The 23,450-nt window shown below is 42.6% G+C and overlaps 1 protein-coding gene across 2 annotated transcripts in view; it reads left to right on the forward strand.

Moving 5' to 3' along the window:
* Nucleotides 1-14,449, forward strand: part of RABGGTA (Rab geranylgeranyltransferase subunit alpha) — a 53,818-nt gene extending 39,369 nt beyond the window's left edge. For both annotated transcript variants that reach the window (XM_075211150.1, XM_075211149.1), the window contains exons 13-17: nucleotides 4,563-4,651; nucleotides 5,579-5,695; nucleotides 5,776-5,889; nucleotides 12,918-13,005; nucleotides 14,246-14,449. In XM_075211150.1, the coding sequence (XP_075067251.1) occupies nucleotides 4,563-4,651; nucleotides 5,579-5,695; nucleotides 5,776-5,889; nucleotides 12,918-13,005; nucleotides 14,246-14,394 (557 nt within the window). In that variant the 3' untranslated portion in view covers nucleotides 14,395-14,449. The remainder of the gene's footprint in view (nucleotides 1-4,562; nucleotides 4,652-5,578; nucleotides 5,696-5,775; nucleotides 5,890-12,917; nucleotides 13,006-14,245) is intronic.
* The last annotated feature ends 9,001 nt before the right edge of the window (nucleotides 14,450-23,450 follow it).

Consider the following 23,450-nt stretch of genomic DNA (forward strand, 5'->3'; position numbering starts at 1 on the left):
TAACACCTTCACTAAAAGCTTTCACGGGGCCAGTCGACTTATATAAACAACAAAACACTAGTACTATAATAAATAACTAAAGAAGAGAGGAAGGAAATGTATTTGGTCTTGGCATTATGGTCTTTCCATCCATAGATGGAAGACAGTGAGTAGGATGATATGGAGCAAGGAATCCCAGTGAAAACAATGGGTCTGGCATTACTAAACAAAAACAGGGAATAGCAGCGGCTAGCAGTGAGCATAGAACAAGGTTACATAAATTATTCACATTCTCTTGGGAGCAAGTGAGCATAAGGCAGTCCAGATCAGGATCAACAATGGGCATTGTGATTAGAGAGTCTTGAGCAGCAGGGTTCTTCATCATCATCTTCATTTATTTATATAGCGCCACTAATTCCGCAGCGCTGTACAGAGAACTCGCTCACATCGGTTCCTGCCCCATTGAGTCTAAATTCCCTAACACACACAAAGGCAGACACAAACTAGGGTCAATTTGTTAGCAGCCAATTAACCTACCAGTATGTTTTTGGAGTGTGGGAGGAAACCGAAACACCTGGAGGAAACCCACGCAAACACGGGGAGAACATACAAACTCCTTACAGATCAGGCCATGGTTGGGAATTGAACTCATGACCACAGTGCTGTAAGACAGAAGTGCAAACAACTACACCACCGTGCTGCCCTTGGCAGTTTTCAGTCCAGTTGGGCAGCGAGATTAATGAAAGAGAAAGAGGAGGGCTGGCAGTGTTCTTAAAAGTCTGCAGTGACATTCTACTGTGCCATAGCTCGCTCACCCAGAAACAGGAGAGGTTGCAGCTTTCAGTGCTGAAACAGAAATAATAGGGCTGGCAGTGTTCTTTAAAGTTTACAGTCACGTTGTACTGTCATCAAAATTGATTTATATCAGTCCACAGAAAACCAGAAGTACCAAGCGGCTGCTGGCACCAGTCATGATGCTAGTAATCCCACTACGTCATCTGCTAAAGCCTATGTTAAAGTGCATAGTGTTTTTAAGTCAGGTAAACGAAAATATAAAAAAACACATTTTACCTTGGTCAATAAAAAACACCGGTAATCAAGGCAAAGTTAACTGCAGAAACAAATAAAATTGTCAAAATGCCATTCTACACATGCAGTGCAAGGAAAGAATCAGGCCTTCGCCTTTCTCTGAGTGCTAATTCTACAACTGTCAGTGAGGCATCTTCTTGTGAGGTCAGTCATGATGATGCAAGATCTTGTCATTATCACTCAAAAAGTGGTGCCCAAATACTTTTACGTGTAAAAGCCGAGCTTTAAGAAAACAGTAAGGCATTAGAAGAAACTGTGTATTCAGATTCAGGAATAACACAAATCCCTGAGGAGAGTCTATCCCCGAGTACTATGTGTAAACATGACCTTTCTGATACTGTACTCGTAAAAAAAGCCTCCTTCCAGCATTTCTGCACATGTGTGGATGAGCAGCCCAAGTGTAGCCGAATTGCAACAGGATGAGGGGGATATTTGTGTAGTTGATGACGATGACGTTGATTGTGTGAGTTCTGCACCTGTGGAAGCAGTTCTTGCCAGTGATGAGAAGAAGGCCATTGTCATGCCTTGGCATAAGACCAAATAATCCACCTCTCGTGTGGAATTATTTTTACCCAAATCCTGACAACTGTTGTCTAGCCATTTGTAGCGTTTGTGAACATCATCCATGTTGCACCATTTGAAGTGAGTTCATGGCAAGCTGTTGGTAAAATCTGAAACTTATGCTAAAAAAAATAACAAGCAGTCCAGAATCAGCTGGGTCCCTTCTCTTAGCTAGACCCTGGCAACTGCAATCTACACCCACAACACCTTCCTCATCAATATCCTCAGTAGCGATCGGAGTTGGTCCTGCTTCCAAGTTGCTAAGGCTAGATGACTCCTCCACTATCCAGGATTCCTCAGAAGAATTCTTGAGCGTTAGTCCTGCTGCTGCTAGGGGTGGATCTTCATCCCAGAAGCAGACCCAGAAGAAGACTACTAGTAGTTTATAACAATTGACTGTTAAACAATCCTTTGCAAGAGGAAGCAAGTATGAAAGCTGTCACCCAGTCGCAAAGCGGATCACAGGCGCCATGGCAACTATGCTAGTATTAGATCTGCGTCCAATATCCACTATTAATGCAGCTGGTTTTAGACAGTTACTTGAGGTCTTGTTGTCCCTGTTACCAAACTCCATCACAACACCATTTTACTAGGAAAGCTGTTCATCTGTACAAGAAGGTTTGTAAAAATGTAATTATTGGACTACAAAATGCCATTCTAGCTACTGTGCATTTAACCACAGATATGTGGACAAGCGGAACTCGGCAAACTAAAGATTATATTATTGTGACAGCCCACTGGGTTGGTGATTCGCCTTCATCAGCAGGAACAGCAGCAGCATGTACCCAACTATGTCACATTTTTCAGAGACAGGCTACTCTGTGTATCACTGGCTTCACGTAGAGGCATACAGCTGACAATCTGTTACAAAAACTAAGGGATGTCATTGCAACATGGCTTATCCCGCTTGGACTCTCCTGAGGATATATCATTTCTGATAACGCCATCAATATTGGGAGAGCATTACAGCGGGGTGAATTCCATCTCATTCTTTGTTTTGCTCACACAATAAACTTGGTGGTGCAGAGCTTCTTGAAAAATGACAGGGATGTGCAGACAATGCTGTCTGTGGCCCGTAAAATATCTGGACATCATCTGACATTCTGCAACAGCATGTAGGAGATTGCAGCAACTACAAGGACAATTTAATTTTCCCTGGTAGAGTACGTTAAAACATCACTGGTAACCCCGACATTGTTTTAAACGACAGGGGAATCACGATGGCTCTAATCCCTACAGTACTGAAATTCCTACTTACCAGATGTTAGACCTGCAGTTTTTCCGGACTTTGAAATCGTCGTCCAGTGTGCAATCCGAATGAGCTAAACATCTACACTATGAAATTACGTCTTTTACTATGGACAGACTGAAAATGATGGTTTTAAAGTGCCAATATCCGGACCCCACAACTGGATAATATAATACAGACGTGTAGTATGTTGTGTAGTCAAGAATATTTATTTATTTTCATAAACAATATAATATGCAAGTTTCTAAAAACATCAAACTAATGAACAATTTATATAACCATGTATAGATGTCCAAATGATTAAATCAAAGAAATCACTTGACATAAATTGATGGATTTATCACAGCTGACTCTGAGGACTCCAAAATGATACAGTATAAAACCGTTGAATAGCTCTTCACTAGTTTCAAACAGTTCTGTGTCTTTCCAAATCTTTTATACACCTTAGTTGTCTTATAGAAACTAAAAAAGTGGGTGGCCAGTCCACTTTTATGGAGAAATAAGCATATATTGTATATGTTACTTAGCATTCAAGTCTTGTTCCGTATTTTGCAATTTCTAAATGAGCACTATGCATCTGTGTTGTTAGCTCGTTTTGAAGATGTTAGTCTGAATCAATCTCATCCAATGGAGCATGGTGGCTGTTAGGGAAAACCTCCCCCTCCTGAACTCTGTGCAGCCTGTGTTTGTTCCACAGTCCAAATCACTTAGTGGTATGCTTTGCGGTTAACAAGCACTTCTAAAACAGACAGAGCTCCAGAATGTTGGTATTCCAGTGATCTTTGAAACTCGGCTTGAAAGAAAAAGGTTCTCTGCTGGTCCTGCAGCTAAATGACCACTGTCAAATGTGAAGCAATCTGACTAGTTTTGTCAGTGAAATCCTGATTATTTTTTTTTTGACCATATACATACACTCCTCCATACTTTGTCCGAAAGTGGATGAAAATAATATTGTGATCTGTGAGGTGGTCAAAATTGACTGGAGATTAATGTTATTGAGGTTAATAATGATGTAGGAACAGAAAAAGAGCAAAATTATGCAATTTTTTATTTTTTTTTTAGCTTATTTAAGCAATTTTTCAAAACTATACAGGTTATACCAAAACATGAACTTAATCCAGATCCAAAACCAAAACACGGGGGTCAGTGAACATCACTAATTGTGATCCAGCCAGGTAATAGACTAATTGCCACACCCGAATGTTTGTTCATTTTAGACAATTTGTTTTACTATTTTGGCCCATATCTGCCCACATGTATGCAGCTTGCTTCTGTCCATTTTCACAGTCTGAGTCTCCTTGCGTTAACTGTCTTGAAAGTGAAATGTTAAAGTACTACATAGATATTATAAGTTGTGTACATTAGGAACTTTCCATCCTTATTTTAACCTAACCTAGCAAATGTGGTCTGCTAGATGTAGTCTCAGGCCACATTTGGTTGTGGACATCCTAATGTATGAATTAAAAGCTAATAGACTTTCCAGCCCAGCCAAATTTCCATCTAGGTAAATATAGAATGTCCAATACTGATAGCAAGAAACGTCAGGATGTACATAAGTATTTTTGTATGTATTGTACAGCTCACAGTATCTGTGTATATGTTGTATAGTTCCCTAATGAAACCAATGCTGTACATAAGTTGAGGTTTGCCCAATATCTCTAATCATTTCCTGTCTCTCTTCTAGGGTGCCTACTGACTATAATTCTGTTAATGCGAGCTCTGGATCCACTACTTTATGAGACTGAGTCTCTCTGCTATTTTGACATGCTGAAGGTATGACACAATCAGTATAGACATTGCCTGTCTGAGCCTACTGGGAAATATGTATTTGTAATTATCATTTTTTGAAAGAATAGTGGGAAGGAAAAATTATTTTGTAAGTACTTTTTATTGAAACCTGTTAAAGGACCACTAAATCTCAAAGGCAGAATACTAAAATATGATACCGTAAAGGTAAAATAAGTTGTTCTGTGTCCCCCTGATGTTCATTGGCACCTCTATAAAGATAGTATTACCTCCCCATACCATTATTAGGACTGTGTCCTCATGAAAAACCACTAATTCCACAGCGCTGTACAGAGAACTCATTCACATCAGCCCCTGCCCCATTGGAGCTTACAATCTGAATTCCCTAACATACACACACAGAGAGAGAGAGAGCGAGACTAGGGTCAATTTTGATAGCAGCCAATTAACCTACTATATAATTTTCTAGCTCACTAATACACAACTGTTGGTATATATTGATATCAAATAATGGCTTTACTTCCCTCCTAAGTTTAATAATCGTATTTGCTGTTTAAATGCTTAAAACTATATCCAATTGGCAATAAAACACACACAAAAACTGACACTATTAGTCTGTCAACTAATATATTGACATGAACAATCTTATGTGTAGCAGTAAGTATCTTCTTATATTTTAGTTATAAAAATCTAATAAGTTGTATTTCATGTTGATGCCCTGTACTAAATTCACTTCCAAACCTAGGATCAAATTTGTAAAAGTTCAGGGATTCCAGTGCAGTGCACAGTGGTTGCTAATGAGGAGAGAGGTTTCAGAATACTTAGTTAAGGAACTATGTAGATCATTGGATAATTACATAAAAGGACCAATTAATCGTACTTTGTTCCCCCTTGAGAGGGAAGCATTACTAAGTGCATGGTCAAGCGGAAACAAACATTTTTCTTTCATCACAGGTAGTGGACCCAATGCGTTCTGGTTACTATGATGACCTGCGTAGCAAGTTCCAGATGGAAAATGCCATATTAAAAATGGAATATGCAGATACAAACCTGATCACTCTTTCAAATAAGGTATTTTGTGGAACCACCCCTTTAAAAGCATGGAGGGATAATTTATTGTCGTTATATAAAATATCCTATTCTTCTCTCAGGGGCTGACAAGACTATGTCACCTAGACCAGTTGGTATTGCTCAGTCATATGTGTCTTTCGAATAATCGGCTCCGCTCCCTGCCGAGTGACGTGTCCATGTTGAGATATATTGAGGTATGTGTCTATTACTGTATTTCAGGGTGGAGGCACTATTGAGAAGTATATGTATGAAGCAAGAGGAAGCAGCTTTGTTAAGAGCATGAGAGAAGGTTGTCATTTTAGGCGTGCTTATGGGGAAGGAATTTTCTAGGGCTGTGTGGGTGAATATAAATACTGCATCACAGTGAATGGTTATGAGGGGGAAGTAAAATAAAGGCCATCCCTGAGGTTTGTGCAAAAAGCAAGAGTGTTATGAACTAAAGAAAAAAAAACAGTAAGTATTGACAATAAACTCTTCTTTTGCTTGTTAAAAAATGTGCTTTTGCACTATGTGACATAAGCCACATCATATAGCAAAAAGAATCCAAAAAAAAAATAAAAAAAATATATATATATTTATATTTATAGCAGATATAAAATCCAAACCAGAACCCAGGAGTACTAACTCAACAGAGGAAGTGGTACAGAGGAAATCCCATCCAGGATCCTCAGATATTGGCAATTTTATCAGGACACCAATTGGGTAGTGAAGTGGTTGAACATGCCACCCCCCTGAGCCTAACAATTCGGAGGGGAGCTTTGTGGAAGGGAGTAAATACTTGCTTAGACAATTGATCTTTTTCTGGCCAAAACTGTCAAATTACCTGCCAGAACCATACTACAGTACATATAGGAAAGTACCTTAACAGGCCGTAACTAGGGCTGTGCAATAGGGGCAACCGCTCAGGACGCATCGCTGAAGGGGGATTCAGTTTAGGAATGTTTTAGGTTTGTTTGGTTAAAATTGAGGGCTAGGGGGCAGCACTTTTGTTTCTTGCTCAAGGCGCTAACATTTTAAGTTATAGCTCTGTATCTTAATTCCTAAAACACTTGCACCAGAATAGAATACCAATTTGAATGATTAAATAAAATAAGCTAAATTCAGGCATGAAAAACAGGTTTTGTCTGTCTTCCAATGCGAGCCTCAAACTAATTATACTTTATTATTTAAAAATATTATTTAAATAGTATTTAAAACTAAAAAATATTTTAAAATACTAATATTAACCAGAACAAGAATGACAAATTTGGGCTGCAAATTTCAAACCAAAAAAATCCCTCAATATATATTGAAGATAGTACTTGGAACATGAATGCCTGCGCCTCACCACTTTATGCACCATGATAGTGGGCACTAAACAGGACAATATGAGCATGCCAAGAACTTCTGGGGTTTTTACAAATTACAGTGTCAGATGTGTTTGCAAATGGGTCACCACTGAAGTAGCCTCATGGTTGCTTAGTCAGAAACTGACCATGTAAGGGCCCACCATGTTCACAGTAAAAGACCAGTTTGACAGCCAGCTAACAGATGAGTACAAGAGTACTAATAGAGGCATAACAGAATGGACAACACATGGGGTAAGGCAGGCAATGTCTCAGCTCCCCCACTCCCACCCGAGTTAAACAAGAAGAAGGAAAATAATTAAATAACAAGTGAACATTAGATGTGCAAAATATTGGACACACTTCCAACTGATTCATTACTCTCACTTTTTTTTTCTTTTCTTTTTAAGACCCACAAAGTTGTAACTCAATAGGCCAGAGACTTACAACCCCTATGTTGGGACACATCTTAGGCTAGATTAATTGCTAAAATTAAGGTGTGATAGATGAGGAGTCTTAAAATAAAATCTGTTTATATGCATTGAAGATGAAATGTAGTTTAAACGATAAGTAAATCATAAATGCTAAATATTACCTGCATTGTCACAAACCACCTGATCTGACCGGTCCCCCATAGTCTGTCGCAGTCAGGAAAGGTTTTCTCTCTCCCGCTGGTGCTTTTGTCAACACGTTGCCAGTATGAAGAAAGGCTGTTTTGTTGGGTGTGCGGAGGTTTGGCCTTTTAAGTTTTACTTTCTTTTTTTTTTAAACAAGTGTTTATTGACGGTCTTAAAGAGTTAACAATGCGAAATGGATACATAATATATCAAACAGAATATAATCAAAACAAAGAGTAGATAAGCAGAGCTCTCCGTGTGTTGGAAAGAAAATACGTCAGATTCTATGAGTAAGAGGACCGGTACATTTTTATGTTTGAAAGAGAAGAAAGAAAAGAGATGAAGAAGGAAGAAATAGAAAAGGATGAATGAGAAAATGAGAGATGAAGGGGGGAGATGGGGAGGTGTGGGAAAGAACACTCTTAAGTCAAAGACAATGAATTAAGAGGGGGGGGGATTACAAATAAGAAGGGGGGTATGATTAGGTGAAGGGGGAGCTGTATTGGAAGTAAGACATCCAGGGATCCCAAACCTTATTAAAAGATTTGGCATAATACTAGTCATGTATTCCATCCTATACGTTTGCCAAATCCTGTTAGTTACAGCGGAAAATGAAGGAGAGGCAACCTGTTTCCAATCTATGGCAATTTGACAAGTGGCCGCTGAAATAATGTGACGAGCAAGTTTATTTTGGTGTCTAGTGGCCATGGGAAACCCGAGGGGTAGAAGAAAAAATTTAGGGGTAAGGGAATTTGAATTAACATTTCTATCAAAGCTTTAATTTCACGCCAGAAGGGAATCAATTTCGGACAATCCCACCATATATGTAGGAAAGAGCCCGCGCTAGAGCATAGACGCCAACATCTATCGGAGGAATCAGCCAGTATCTTTTGTAATCGGGTGGGAACATAGTACCACCGAAAGAGGAGTTTGTAGACATTTTCCTTTATTCGGACACAAATTGAGCTGGAGGCAGCATTGTCTCGAATTTCCAACCACTCCTCCTCGTCAAGAGGGGAGCCCAGATCATGTTCCCATGCCAACTCATGAGGGTCACGAGGAGGAATAGAGGGAGAAACTAATTCAGAGTAGATATTAGATATTGGCGCAGGCACAATGTTTCGATTGTTGTGCGAGGACGAGATATAATACGTAATTTGGTGAAGGAATGAAAATTGCGAATTTGCAGGAATTGATAAAATATCCGTGTGGGGAGGCCAATTGTGGCTTGAATGTCCGCGAATAGGGGAAATGATATATCGCGAGTTATGTCATTTAGGAAACGTATCCCTCGGAAATGCCACGGAAGGAACGCGGAATGGTGTAGACCTGGAGGGAAGTCTGGGTTATTAAAAAGGGGGATTATTGGTGATGGATGCGGAGAGAGACCATAGAGCCTGATGGATGTGTCCCATATAGCCAGAGAGTGGGAGATTATGGGATGAGACAAAGCCTTTTTGGGGCGACGTGCCCTTGGAATCCACAGAAGGGAGGCAGGAGTAAGCATTCCCAGACTTTCAGCTTCTAATGTCACCCAGACCCTAGCAGAAGTAGGACCGTTCCATAACACACACTGAGCGATTTGGGCCGATAGGTATTATTTTTTAAAGTTAGGTATACCCAAACCACCACCCCGCGAAGACCTCTGCAAGACCCCGAGTTGTACTCGTGGATGCTTACCTGCCCAAATGAATTTAGATGACTCAAATTGAAGGAACTTAAATACATAAGGGGGAATTCGGATAGGTAAGGTTTGAAAGAGATATAGTAATCTGGGAAAGATATTCATTTTAACTGAGTTTATGCGGCCTATCCAGGAGATAAATTGGAGAGACCAGGTGTTAAAATCTTTCTTAATTTGGGAGAGGGTATGAGGAAAGTTAGCTTGGAATAGGTGGGAGAGATTTTTGGTCAGAAAGACGCCCAAGTATTTTATTTTATGGCGGTGCCAAGTAAAGGGGAATGTTTGGTCTAGAATTATCTTATCTGTTTTAGAGATATAGAAATCTAAAGTTTCAGTTTTACCGGGTTAATTTTATAGCCCGAGAAGTGCCCATATGTATCTAATTCAGAAAGGAGGGGGGGAAGGGGGAGGTAATAGGGTTGGACACGCTAATGAGGACATCATCTGCATACAAAGCAATTTTCTTTCCGTAGAACCGACTTTTATACCGGAAATGGATTGGTTGCTACGAATTCTGGCTGCTAACGGCTCGATTATAAGGGCGAAGATCAAGGGGGAGAGGGGGCATCCTTGGCGGGTGCCATTGGAGATTGTAAATGGTTTGGAGGTTAGGCCATTGGCCGATACCGTGGCAGAAGGATTTCGGTAAAGAGCCAAAATACCAGTCCGAAACCTACCAGAAAAGCACATCGATTTGAGGACCCCCCGCATAAATGTCCAAGAGATGCGGTCAAACGCCTTTTCCGCATCCAAGGCCATCATGAGGGAGGACAATTTTCCACTATGAATAGAATGGATCAAATCGATGGATCTTTTAGTGTTGTCGGGGGCCTGTCTCCCTGGGATGAAGCCTGTTTGGTCCAGGTGGACCAGTTTTGGGAGCAGGGGGTTGAGCCTGGTGGCCAAGATTTTAGCGTAAAGCTTGAGATCTATGTTAAGTAGGGAAATGGGTCTATAGCCCGCACAGTGGAGGAGGTCCTTCCCTGGTTTGGGAATTACTGCAATATTGGCAAGAGTAGTGGCAGAGTCAAAGGAAGCCCCCTCCAGAATTTGATTATAAAAGGATGTTAGATGAGGAACGAGGTCCCCAGCGAACTTCTTGTCATACTGTGCTGAGAAGCCATCCGGACCAGAGGCGGATTGAAGGGATTTTATAGCTAATTTAACTTCGTCTGCAGTGATGTTCTCATTTAAGCATTTAAGTTTTACTTTTAAATGAGAAATTTCAGTTTTGTAGGGAGGGGTTTTAATGACCCCACTGTGGTTATTTACATGTCTTGCAAAATAATTAATTCCCAGATAGTTTATGTTGGCAAGTAAACTAACCTATAGTAAACGAACTTAACTTTTTATATGTTGTGACATATGTTGTAACGTACGTCACAACCTATAAAAGTAAGTAAACCAGTGTGTTAGACAGTTGTAGGATTGCATAAATACCCTGTAAGGGCCATTTATGAACTAGAAAAAATCTGGATTCGCTGCACATAATTTTACGCATACATTCAGATTATTTAGCCTCGGACAATCTGCACTTTGTAAGTTCCTTTCATGCAGACGTCTTGAATGTCCATTTGCAGAGTTATGGTCCGTAATAAAGCCGCAAGCAGTCCTGTCTGCTATTACTTTTGGTCCATCATTAAATAATTACATTTTTTTTCATAAATACTGCCCATTGGAGTCCCATTTGTTTTTAATAAATCATGAGAATAAGCCGACATCGAGACTGTCTTTATTTTGTACCTCTTAATCTTTTAATTACATTTCTCTGCACGCAAATGAATGCCCTTTCCTGGATGGTGCAAAATGTATATTAGAAGTAATGGTTGATATCCGATCTCCAGCACGTCCAAGGATATGTAAAAAATCTAGGTGTTTTGCCATCAGTAATAGGCTTTATGTTGCAGCCAGGTAAAATGCTTACCCCTTTACATGTGTGGTCTTCGTTCTTTGAAGCTCATTTAAATGTGTTGTCCTGCAACAAAGTCTTGTGTTTGCACTTGGGCACAGTATGAGAAGCATTACTATGAATAGCCTACATTGGCCAAGAATTTTCCCAGCTCCTCTCACCAGAACAAGCTAAATGTTGCACTCCCGCAGCCGCTTATCATGTTGCTGCAATAATTCACGCACCTTACCCATATGTACCAGGTAGTTTTATAACAATAGGAGCATAGTATCCCAAAGTGTAAACTGTACGTTTTACCTCTATCTATCTTTACTATCTAACATCTCGGGTAGTGATTGATGCTCTGGCTACTTTCAACAACCATGGGCTTCTTGACGCATCCGAGGACTTGAAAATTAAAATCCAATTTTGCAAAGCAGAGGAAGGCTTCAAAAACTGTAAAGTTAGCAATTTCAACTGTAAACATTGAAAACGGAACAGCAGAATTGATAAGAACATACAGGGAATTAAAATAAATCTAATTCAAAAGATTGTTTAAAAAAAAAGTACATTTTACTCTATTTTTTTAATTATCTTTATATTTTATTCCCTCAATTGATGACTGGCAATCCTAGATCAAGTAGGATCCTGGATACAACTGCTCAAGAACTGCTAAAAAGAACACATGGATTGCTACATATTACCTCCTGAACTTTTTATCTGAAACTGAAGTAGTTACCTCTGGCTGCACAATACAGCATTGTCTAAACATAAATGAATAGCAGGACAGTTATCAGTTGAAAATCTTACAACCTTATCACAAATGTCCTTCCTGTAAAGTATGTGAAACAAAGCCTGACACTTGTTGGAACAAAGTGCTTTAATTTGTGCAAGCTAAATTTTGAATTGTTTGGTTACAATCACTCTCTGAAAAATTACCGTCCCAACATTTGAAGCTGTACTACCAACTGGAAATGTCTTTCAAATGTGTCCTTTAGCCAGCGTCCCCAGAAAATGGCTATTGCAGCACTTGCCAAAAACATTGTTATCATTTAAAGGTGTAAATACAGAACTGCCAGAGCTTCAGTAAAAAACGAATGCATGTTAGAAGGACGTAAACATATTTTGATAAGGTTGTGCAGCTTTAAACATTTGTGGACTCCTCATTTGTTGGAGTCTTGTGACAGCTAGTGACACAGGAAATATTGTGCAAGTGAAGGAATGATGCATTCATATATATAATACAAGTCAATGTGAAAACATAGAGTCTGGGGAGAGGTTGGATATTTCATTTAGACAATGTTCTAAAACACTTGTAAATCAGTCATGAAATGCTCACATGAATCTGTACAAATAGCAGCTATGCATTGAAATTTAGATAAATATGTTGTGTAATACCCTGTAGACACCATGTCAACATCTTTTCACTTAGAGTTTAGTTGAAACTATGTAGCTATTTAATCCAGAGATGCCTTAACGTTTGCAGACGACTGTATGTCAGGTAAAACAATGACCATCTCTATAGGGAATATATGTGAGAAGCATGCACATCTGGATAGACTATGTACATGAGAAAAAAAAGGTAGCTCCAGAGTGTACACATCTGCATGATGAACTGTGGAATAGGTTTGTGTATCAGTAAAGGGACAGTCAATCATTATTATCTTGATTACATCTTGTTTCCACATGTTGTTTTTGTTTTTTGTAGGTACTTGAAGCAGATAATAATGAGATTTCACATCTGAAAGGAGTGTGGAACTTACCAAGACTTGAGGAGTTATCTCTACAGTGTAATAGTATCCTTTTAGTGTATACCGTTCACCTTCAGAAGATGCCTACAACTTGGGATCTATTGATGCTGTACCATATGCCATGTATGCTGCCCATACAAACAGCATTAAGCACAGAGATGAAAGGTATAGAAAATACAGTATTGAAATATGAGGTATTGTGGTGAGCACATGACAATAGTGCAGACATTGTTTACTCGGTGGCACAGTGTTTGATTCTCGACCATGGCCTTATTTGTGTGGAGTTTGTATGTTCTCCCCGTATTTGTGTGGGTTTCCTCCCACACTCAAAACATGCTGGTATGTAATTGGTTTCTGATAAAACTGCGATAGGGAATCTGAATGCTCCAATGGGGCAGAAACTGATGAGAATGACAAATATTCTCGTAATCGGTAGCACTATATAAATTAAGGGTAATAATAATAGCCCTCAGTCACAAACATGCCATGTGTTTAGAGCTGCTTGTATGGACATCCTCTGTAGCATGGCATAAGAACCAATAAATATCAGTTTAGTTGCTTTGCATGAGTAAATGGATTGTAAAATACAAGTTCTTCCACAAAACAGAAAAGGCACACTTGTGCTGTTTTCCCCTATAACATGAAATAAAGCTTAACCAGGAACAATAGACATAATCTGTTACAAAATACATGTTTACAGTTATTTATTTTTATATGTTGGGTTGCTTAATAAACATGACAAACAGCTACTAATAACATACTTAAGCTGTTCAGTAATTTACTATTTTGAATATCACACCAAAATATGCAAACTCTCTCCTGTATCCCAGTACAGGGAAATTTAGTTAAGATGTGATTGCTGAGTCGCTGGTGTTATCATTACATTGTAACACCTAAGACTGAGGTAGAGGAAGTCACTGCCACCCAGATTTATTAAAGGTTGTTAGACATAATATAGTATTCATTACACTTGTCCTATTTCTGATCACAGAGCATATTGTGTCTAGTTTGGGAATGTTGTAAGGAGAAATATTTGTGCTCACTATAGATAAAACATTTATCACCTGAATGTGAACTTGAAGTTTGCAATATACACTTACAGGTAAATGGAAGTCTTCATATATAGTTTTTTTGACTCTTTAAACACATTACCTAAGGTTAGACCCTTCATGTTATTTAATACCTTGTGTTATACAAATGTGCTCAATTTTTCTTTCAGTGCTTATTTGTGTGTGTAATGAATCTTTAATTGGATCACTTATTTTCCCTTAGCCAAATGTTTTAGAAATAGAGAAAGTATCTGACCTCCAACCACTTTCCAGCTGCCCTCGCCTGTCAGTGTTGCGTTTACAAGGGAACCCCGTGTGTGAAAGGGCAGACGCTCATGCTCAACTGAAATCCCTTCTCCCACATGTGGGCAGTATCGAGATATGACCTATTTATGATATTATTTTTTCTTGTCACATATGAATAAACAATATCTCTTAGATTTGTGGTCTTCACTTTGTGATGTTGCTTTTGTGTGGGTGATTAAAATTGTAATTTCAAACTTCAGGAGAGATCTGTGACATTCCAAAGTAAAATTAGGACAACAGAACAAAAGGACTGGAGCAACCAATTCCAGCATTAATATTTCTCACCTTGAAAAACTACAAAAAAATTGTGACCCATATGTCTTAAAGATTAGCTTGAAAACCACGAGCCTAACACTATAAAGTTACATAACTTTTTTTTGTCATCCCATCCATATATTCTTAACTCAAACTGACATCCTCCGCGGCGGTGTTTTCCTCCATGTTGTAAATCACCTTTATCTCTCTCTCTAGGTAACACTGAGTGTCCTCAGTACTATGAACTTGTTTGGGAGTGGACCTTACAGAGATGTTTACTGGCATTTCTCCAGAATGTTCTGAGGGAAGGGTTTGTGCATATGAATGTTTATTGGGAGTAGCCGAGACTAGATATAACCCATCATTATAAGGTAATTATGCTGTGCATGGACTCATCTGAGAATGAAGAGGGTGGTGCCCCTTCTTCCTTCTCACTCCTGCACTTGTTGCACCTGTTTATAACAGGGAACTGAACACACCCAGGAAAAACTTTCTTGTGAATCAGCACTTACTCACAAGTGCTTGGCTACTTTATACAGCAAAAAATTTGCATCCGATACTTTTTAAGTTAACACTGATGTATATATGGAATAATGTACCTCGTACTGAAAATTATATATAGATAGACAGACATGTGGGCCCTCAACTGCCAAAACTGAAAGTGTAATGTATAGAAATGAGAGCAAAAGTTCAGATAATATGTAGCTGGCATCTTTAGTGGTTCAAATGTGAACAGTACCAGAAAAGAGACTAGCAGTGGTGTTCTTGATTATGTCAACATTGTAATCAGAGTTTCTTTTTTCTGCCATTGGGGGAAACTGTGACAATGGGGTATAGTTGGTGGATCGGAGTAAAGGCACTTTAATACTCCTACAACAATAAAATACAAAATATCTTTCAGCGCTTGATATGTCAGTAGTTCCGGGCTACTAATTGCAGGGGATCTGCACTCCTCACTAAGGAATAAAGAAATCTAAAAATTATAATTGCAATAGTGCTCTGAAGCTACATATAAATAGAGAAGTAATTCATGGATAATTAATTATAATTTATTAAACTCATTTTGTATCGATACACAACTAATATGAGCATATTAACATATAATATACAACAAAAAAATATATAAAATTCACAAAACCCAGTTCTGCTTACCAAAAGTGGCCCACTACTATAAGCGTATACATGATATAAAAGCCTATAGTATTAACTTCCACTACAATCCAGACCTGATCCAAATAATCAGTGTACAGTGCATCCAGAAACTATTCACAGCGCTTCACTTTTTCAACATTATGTTAGTTTTATTCCAAAATGTAATAAATTCCTTTTTCTCTGACATCCTTGGGGGACACCGGGACCTTGGGGTATAGAGTAGGGCATACGAATGCTGGCACTTTAACTTTAGTTAAACAAAGCTCTGGCTCCACCCCCTCTATACCCCACCTCCTGCTAGAGGCCAGTCTAGTTTAAGTGCCCGATGAAAAAGCTGTGTCTGGGCTGACCAGCAGCCCTCTTTTGTTACTCTTATTATGTTATGGCAGGAATATGCAGTATGCAGCGTGCGGCAAGCGCTGTATGGAGCGGGGGGGATCAGAGGTGCGGTGAGAGGTGCCTCTGTTGCCAGCCTCCCTCTCCCAACGTTTTAATACCCTCCTAGGAGCCGAGCACATTCGACTCAGGCTTTGTCCGTCCTCCTGATCTGACAGTCAGATAGACTGCAGACTCTGCGTGAGGAGGGGTGGCAGAAGGTAAGTGAACCCTCTCCCAGCACAATGCTGAGAGAGAGGGAAAGAAAATCGCAGTTTGTCCCTGAGTAGGCTGCTTCTTACTAGAAGCAAGTCATTCTATGAAAAAAAAAAAAAGAGATTCTATTTTTAGCTCAGGAGACAGGGTCAGGCAAGGGTCACTGAGATAGTGAAGCCCTGCTAGGCACTGGGTTGTTGATTGTTACCAATTCAGTGCTGGGCCCTGGGGGGAGTGGTGTTTCTTCTAATTACACTTCCTCCATGGTAGTCTCTCACTATTATGTGTGCAGACACCAGAATAAATAGCCATTTTATAGCTCCCCTTTTCTGTGTTTTGTCCCATCTGTTAACATTTCAGAAGGGGAAAAACCATGCGTGGTAAAGCTGGTGTTACATCAATGTTGAGATTCACCTGGGCTGTTACGTAAAGCTACCATCAGGTCAGTCAGGCGCGGAGGCACTGTGCGCAGCCTGCCGGCTTTCAAAGAGCATACCGTGTAATACAGCAGCTGCTGCTTTACATACGGCAACACACGCCTGAGTTCCGTCTCTCTCCAATACAGTGGCTGAACTTGCTCAGTTGTTGCTGTCACAGGCTGTGGTCGCTCCATCTTCTGATTCTGCTTGCACTGTAGCAACTGACATGGGTTCTAGTTTGCGAAGTCAAGGTTTGACTGTTTCTCCCTGGCGGAGTCTGTACAGCCTGCTTGGGTACAGGGAATTGCATCCTCTGTACAGGGTATGGTTAAGGTTTCTTCCTCTTAGGATGTTACAATCTGCGGCACCATCTTCCTCACATAAGCGTAAGAGGATGGCGCCACAACTTCAGGAAAATAAGACAGATTTTGACTGTAGTTCCCAGAATGAAGGTAATTTAGCGGTGAATTCTGACATGGATGCTCCTTCGGTTGTGGAGGAGATTCATTCGGTTCGTCAGTATGTGGAGGAATTAATACAAGCTGTGTGTCAGGTACTTTACTTTCCTAAGTAAGAGGTTCCTCATGTTGCACAAGCTCCTCTTTTTGCACAGGGAAGAGAAAAAAAATAAATAAGATTCTTTCTTTTTCCTGGCTTCTTCCCTATTGGAAGATTTGTTGTCAGAGCCTTGGACTTCCCCAGATAGCAAGTTCCAAGTATTTCAGTGACTGCAGTCGTTTTATCCTTTTCCTGCTGAAGTTTTTGCTAAATGTTAAACGCTTCCATGTGTGGATGCTGCAGTTACAATGTTAGCCAAGTTAACTACTATTCCTTTTCCTAACATTGCCACTCTTAAGGATGGTACAGACCATTAGGTTAAGGCCGTCCTTAAATTCATTTTCAGGCCTGCTTTGGCATCTGTATGGGTTAACAAAGCAGTAGAACGCTGGTCAAAACACCGTTTGTTGGCAGGCAAGCCTTCCTCTGAACGGCTTCCATTAGTGGAGGAAATTCAGAGGGCGATAGATTATTTACAAGAGGCAGCTACATACGTGGGACTGATTGGTGCACTTATTTCTGCCTCTGCAATTTCAGCTTGTCATATTCTCTGCCTTAAGTCCTGGAAGGCTGATGGGGAGTCTGAAAAGGTTCTTGAGACCATACCGTTTTCTGGGGGTCTTTTGTTTGGACCTCAGCTTGACTTCATTATCAGTCAAGCTACAGGTGGAAAGGGCATTTTTCTCCCAGTTAATGCTCCCAAACAAAGATTATCCAAATTCCAGTCCTTTCAGTCCTCAGGAAGGTTTCGGGGTTAATGTTCCTCAAACCAATCTTCTACAGGCCAGTCATCCGCCCCTAGAGGTGGTTTGCAGCGGGGACGTCAGGCCTGGTCTAGTTTTTCGATTCGGGTGGTGCAGCTGCAAAGCCTGCATGACAAGTTTTTTGCTCCTACCCTGTCGTCAGTGGTAGGAGCCCGTCTTCTGCAGTTCAGGGATCGGTGGTGTCAGTCCAGTACCGATGTCTGGATTCGGGGAGTGGTGAACCAGGGTTACAAGATCGATCTGCTCGGTCTTCCTCCCAGACGGTTCTTCTCCACAGTGCTTCCGTCTTGTCAGAGGAAACGATTGGCTTTAACAGAAGCGATTCAATCTCTTCTTTCGTCCCAGGGTGATTATTCCGGTTCCTCATTCTCAGAGGTTTGGGGTTTTATTCCAATCTTTTTCTTGTGACAAAACCAGACGGCTCCTTCAGACCGATTCTCAATCTAAATTATTTGAATACACAGGTCAGAGTGCCCAGCTTTAAGATGGAGTCTTTACTCTCGGTCATTCTCGGCATGGAACAGGGAGAGTTTATGGTGGCTCTAGACATCAAGGATGCATATCTCCATGTGCCTATTTGAAAGGGTCATCAGTCCCTGTTGAGGTTTGCAGTTCGGTCAGAGCACTTCCAATTTCAGGCTCTCCCGTTCGGTCTCGCCACAGATCATGGCGGTTATGGCTGCTCTGCTAAGGGCCAAGGGAATTACAATCATCCCTTACCTGGACGATCTACTTTTAAAGGCAGATTCTTCAGAGAAGCTTCTGTTGCATATTCAGGTAGTAATCCAGACCCTGGAGTCGCACGGTTGGATTATCAACTTAAAAAAATCCAAGTTGATCCCTTCCAAGCGGATGGTGTTTCTGGGTCTCTTATTCGATACCCGTCTGAGACGGGTGTTCTTTCCTCAGGACAAGATTCTAGCCTTGCAGAGGATGGTGAAATTCCTGTTGGTGGCAAGGAGACCTTCCATTCATTTTGCAATGAGACTTCTGGGCTAGATGGTATCGTCATTCGAAGCGTTCCAGTTTGCTCAGTTGCATGCACGACAGTTTCAATTGGATCTCCTGTCGCAATGGATCAAATCCCATCGGAATCTGGCGAGTCCGGTTTTGTCTCCGCAGATGCGTCAGTCGCTGATCTTGTGGCTACACAGGCAGAATCTCACCAGGGGACGCTTGTTCTCAATTTGGAATTGGATTCTGATGACAACAGATGTCAGCCTTCGTGGTTAGGGAGCTGTCTATCTTCAGGCTCAGTTTCAGGGGCTTTGGACTCAGAAGGAATCCAAACTTCCAATAAATGTCTTAGAACTGCGCGCTGTTATGATCTGCCTTGTTTCTTTGTGTGTATTTTTGTTATGATCTGCCCTGTTTCTTTGTGTGCATTTTACCCTGTGTTATGATATCCTTGTTACCCTGTGTGCACATTACCCTGCAGTATCTGTGATTCTCCAGAGGAGCTGCTGTCCGGCCATTCCTCTATTAGGGGTTAACTAGCCTGCTAATTAATTATCCTCACCTGTCTGTGGCCTATATATGCCTGCTTATTCCTGAATCCTTTGCTGGTCATTGATGTTCCTAGCCTGCTCATGTGTCTCTCTGTTCCTGGATTACCTGCATGTTTCTGGCTGCTACTACAAACTGGTTTCAGTTAAGTCATCTGCTGCATTTCTTTATTATTTACTGCTTGTTTGCCAAGATCTGGAAATCCATTGTTCCGTTCAGCCTGAACTGTTACTGTTTATTTTTGCCTTACCTGGACTTTACTTTACTGCAATAAACAGTCTAAACGTTTATTTCATGTGTCTGGCTCCATGGCTGTAATCAAGGAATTGGTTTTGAACAGAATCATAACAGAATGACCAGCCAAAAAAGAAAGCCTTGGAGTCATGTGGAAAAACCCTGCTTCAGATTTCACCTGGAACTCTCATTGCAATTGATTTCATTTGTTTTCTCCCTGCAAACATGTCTGCTCTACAAATGGCTGAACAGCCTCTGCTTCAGTGTCTGCAAACTGACATAATTTTGTTACGCTCTCAGCTGGCTCAATTTTCTGCTATACTTTTGGACCCACTCAGGAGACTATCAGAATCTGTTTCTCTGAAATCCAATACTGTTGATTTGCTTCAGCCAACTCTGCTGCTGAAACTGTGCTGCCAGCACATCTTAATAGTACTATGACAAATTTACATTTAACTAACAACTACAGTGTAACAGATGCCCGGTTCACAGGTGGTCCACGCCCCCACCTGACCGAAGCGGAGCGACGGCGCAGAATAACCAACAAACTGTGTCTCTACTGTGCAAGTAATATACACTTCTTACAAGCCTGTCCTCTCCGCAGACCACGACAGCCTACCAAACCATCTTCTGTTGTTACATCTCCACATTCTGGATTTGTTTATACTTCACCTATCCTGCTCCCTGGCATTAGACCCAATCTGCCAACCCCAGTTACCAGCTCTGAGGTGCCAGCCTCTGTCTCCTGTTCCGAGGTGCCAGCCTCTGTCTCCTGTTCCGAGGTGCCAGCCTCTGTCTCCTGTTCCGAGGTGCCAGCCTCTGTCTCCTGTTCCGAGGTGCCAGCCTCTGTCTCCTGTTCCGAGGTGCCAGCCTCTGTCTCCTGTTCCGAGGTGCCAGCCTCTGTCTCCTGTTCCGAGGTGCCAGCCTCTGTCTCCTGTTCCGAGGTGCCAGCCTCTGTCTCCTGTTCCGAGGTGCCAGCCTCTGTCTCCTGTCCCGAGGTGCCAGCCTCTGTCTCCTGTCCCGAGGTGCCAGCCTCTGTCTCCTGTCCCGAGGTGCCAGCCTCTGTCTCCTGTCCCGAGGTGCCAGCCTCTGTCTCCTGTCCCGAGGTGCCAGCCTCTGTCTCCTGTCCCGAGGTGCCAGCCTCTGTCTCCTGTCCCGACGTGCCAGCCTCTGTCTCCTGTCCCGACGTGCCAGCCTCTGTCTCCTGTCCCGACGTGCCAGCCTCTGTCTCCTGTCCCGAGATGCCAGCCTCTGTCTCCTGTCCCGAGGTGCCAGCCTCTGTCTCCTGTCCCGAGGTGCCAGCCTCTGTCTCCTGTCCTCCAGCTCTGAGGTCACATCATCTGCCTCCAGCTCTGAGGTCACATCATCTGCCTCCAGCTCTGAGGTCACATCATCTGCCTCCAGCTCTGAGGTCACATCATCTGCCTCCAGCTCTGAGGTCACATCATCTGCCTCCAGCTCTGAGGTCACATCATCTGCCTCCAGCTCGGAGCCTGCTGCCACTGTGTCCGGTCCTGAGCCTGCTGCCACTGTGTCCGGTCCTGAGCCTGCTGCCACTGTGTCCGGTCCTGAGCCTGCTGCCACTGTGTCCGGTCCTGAGCCTGCTGCCACTGTGTCCGGTCCTGAGCCTGCTGCCACTGTGTCCGGTCCTGAGCCTGCTGCCACTGTGTCCGGTCCTGAGCCTGCTGCCACTGTGTCCGGTCCTGAGCCTGCTGCCACTGTGTCCGGTCCTGAGCCTGCTGCCACTGTGCCCGGTCCTGAGCCTGCTGCCACTGTGCCCGGTCCTGAGCCTGCTGCCACTGTGCTGCCTCCAGTTCCGAGTCACAAGCTGCTGTCGTTGTTCCTGAGTTACAGTCCGCTCCAGAGGGGGCGCTGCCCTTACAGTCCGCTCCAGAGGGGGCGCTGCCCTTACAGTCCGCTCCAGAGGGGGCGCTGCCCTTACAGTCCGCTCCAGAGGGGGCGCTGCCCTTACAGTCCGCTCCAGAGGGGGCGCTGCCCTTACAGTCCGCTCCAGAGGGGGCGCTGCCCTTACAGTCCGCTCCAGAGGGGGCGCTGCCCTTACAGTCCGCTCCAGAGGGGGCGCTGCCCTTACAGTCCGCTCCAGAGGGGGCGCTGCCCTTACAGTCCGCTCCAGAGGGGGCGCTGCCCTTACAGTCCGCTCCAGAGGGGGCCCTGTCCCTCCAGTCCGCTCCAGAGGGGGCCCTGTCCCTCCAGTCCGCTCCAGAGGGGGCCCTGTCCCATGCGGTTCAGCCCGAGTTGCCAGTCCATGCGGTTCAGCCCGAGTTGCCAGTCCATGCGGTTCAGCCCGAGTTGCCAGTCCATGCGGTTCAGCCCGAGTTACCACTTGGTGCTGTCTGCTCTGCGGCTCCTCACAGTGCTGTCTGCTCTGCGGCTCCTCACAGTGCTGTCTGCTCTGCGGCTCCTCACAGTGCTGTCCAGTCCGAGTGGTGTGCTCAGTTTGGGCAATCCATCCAATGTGCCCAGCTTGCCGTCCCAGTGGGGGACTCATGCTCTGACGTCCCAGTCGGGGACTCCTGTTCTGCCGTCCCAGTCGGGGACTTATGCTCTGCCATCCCAGTGAGGGATTCTCCAGAGACTGCTGCTCAAGTTGAAGACTCCCCAGAGTTTCCTAGTGAGCCAGAATGCCCATATGCCTCTTCCAAGTCATCAGATCCTCCTCCAGTCTTCTTTGATGGAGACATCAAACAGTTTATTTCGGTTCTTCAGCTTACCATGAAACTGTTTCAAGACTTGCCAGATTACTTTGCCAGCCAATTTAACCAAGTGGGTTTTATGATCATGAATTTTAGAGGGGAGCCACAGACCTGGGCCTTCTCCCTTTTAAATTCTGATAACCCCATTATCCATAATACCATGGACTTTGTTAACGCTGTGTGCAAGAAGTACTCTCCATCAACAGTTGAGTTTCCTCGTCATAGTTCTTCTGTTTCCATTCCAGCCTGTGTTTCTGCACCTAAGCTTATTCACAAGTCATCGATGTCTGTTGCTTCCATTGGTCAGCCTATATCTTCAAAAAATAAAAAGAACAATCACAAACAACAAACCTTGGTTACCGGCTTCATGGGCATTTCACCATCTTCTCATAAAATAAACAGTCCTGTTCCGACTCTAGGCTGGGACTCAGACTCTGAAAGCGAATTTTTGGAGGATACTAGAGAGTTAGTGTACGAACTTGCCAATTCTTCTGCTTCTGAAGAATTGGGTCTTTTCTGTACTCCATTAGAGAAGAGCCCAATTGTGTCTCCAGGGAGATGTTATAAAAAGAAAAAGAAGAGGAGAAAAACCTGAAAGGAGCATGTATGGAGCGTCTGGAATCCGCTCCTTAAAGGGGGGGCTATGTTATGATCTGCCTTGTTTCTTTGTGTGTATTTTTGTTATGATCTGCCTTGTTTCTTTGTGTGTATTTTTGTTATGATCTGCCCTGTTTCTTTGTGTGCATTTTACCCTGAGTTATGATATCCTTGTTACCCTGTGTGCACATTACCCTGCAGTATCTGTGATTCTCCAGAGGAGCTGCTGTCCGGCCATTCCTCTATTAGGGGTTAACTAGCCTGCTAATTAATTATCCTCACCTGTCTGTGGCCTATATATGCCTGCTTATTCCTGAATCCTTTGCTGGTCATTGATGTTCCTAG

This window comes from Mixophyes fleayi, chromosome 1 (assembly GCF_038048845.1).
Source record: "Mixophyes fleayi isolate aMixFle1 chromosome 1, aMixFle1.hap1, whole genome shotgun sequence".
Taxonomy (NCBI): Eukaryota; Metazoa; Chordata; class Amphibia; order Anura; family Limnodynastidae; genus Mixophyes; species Mixophyes fleayi.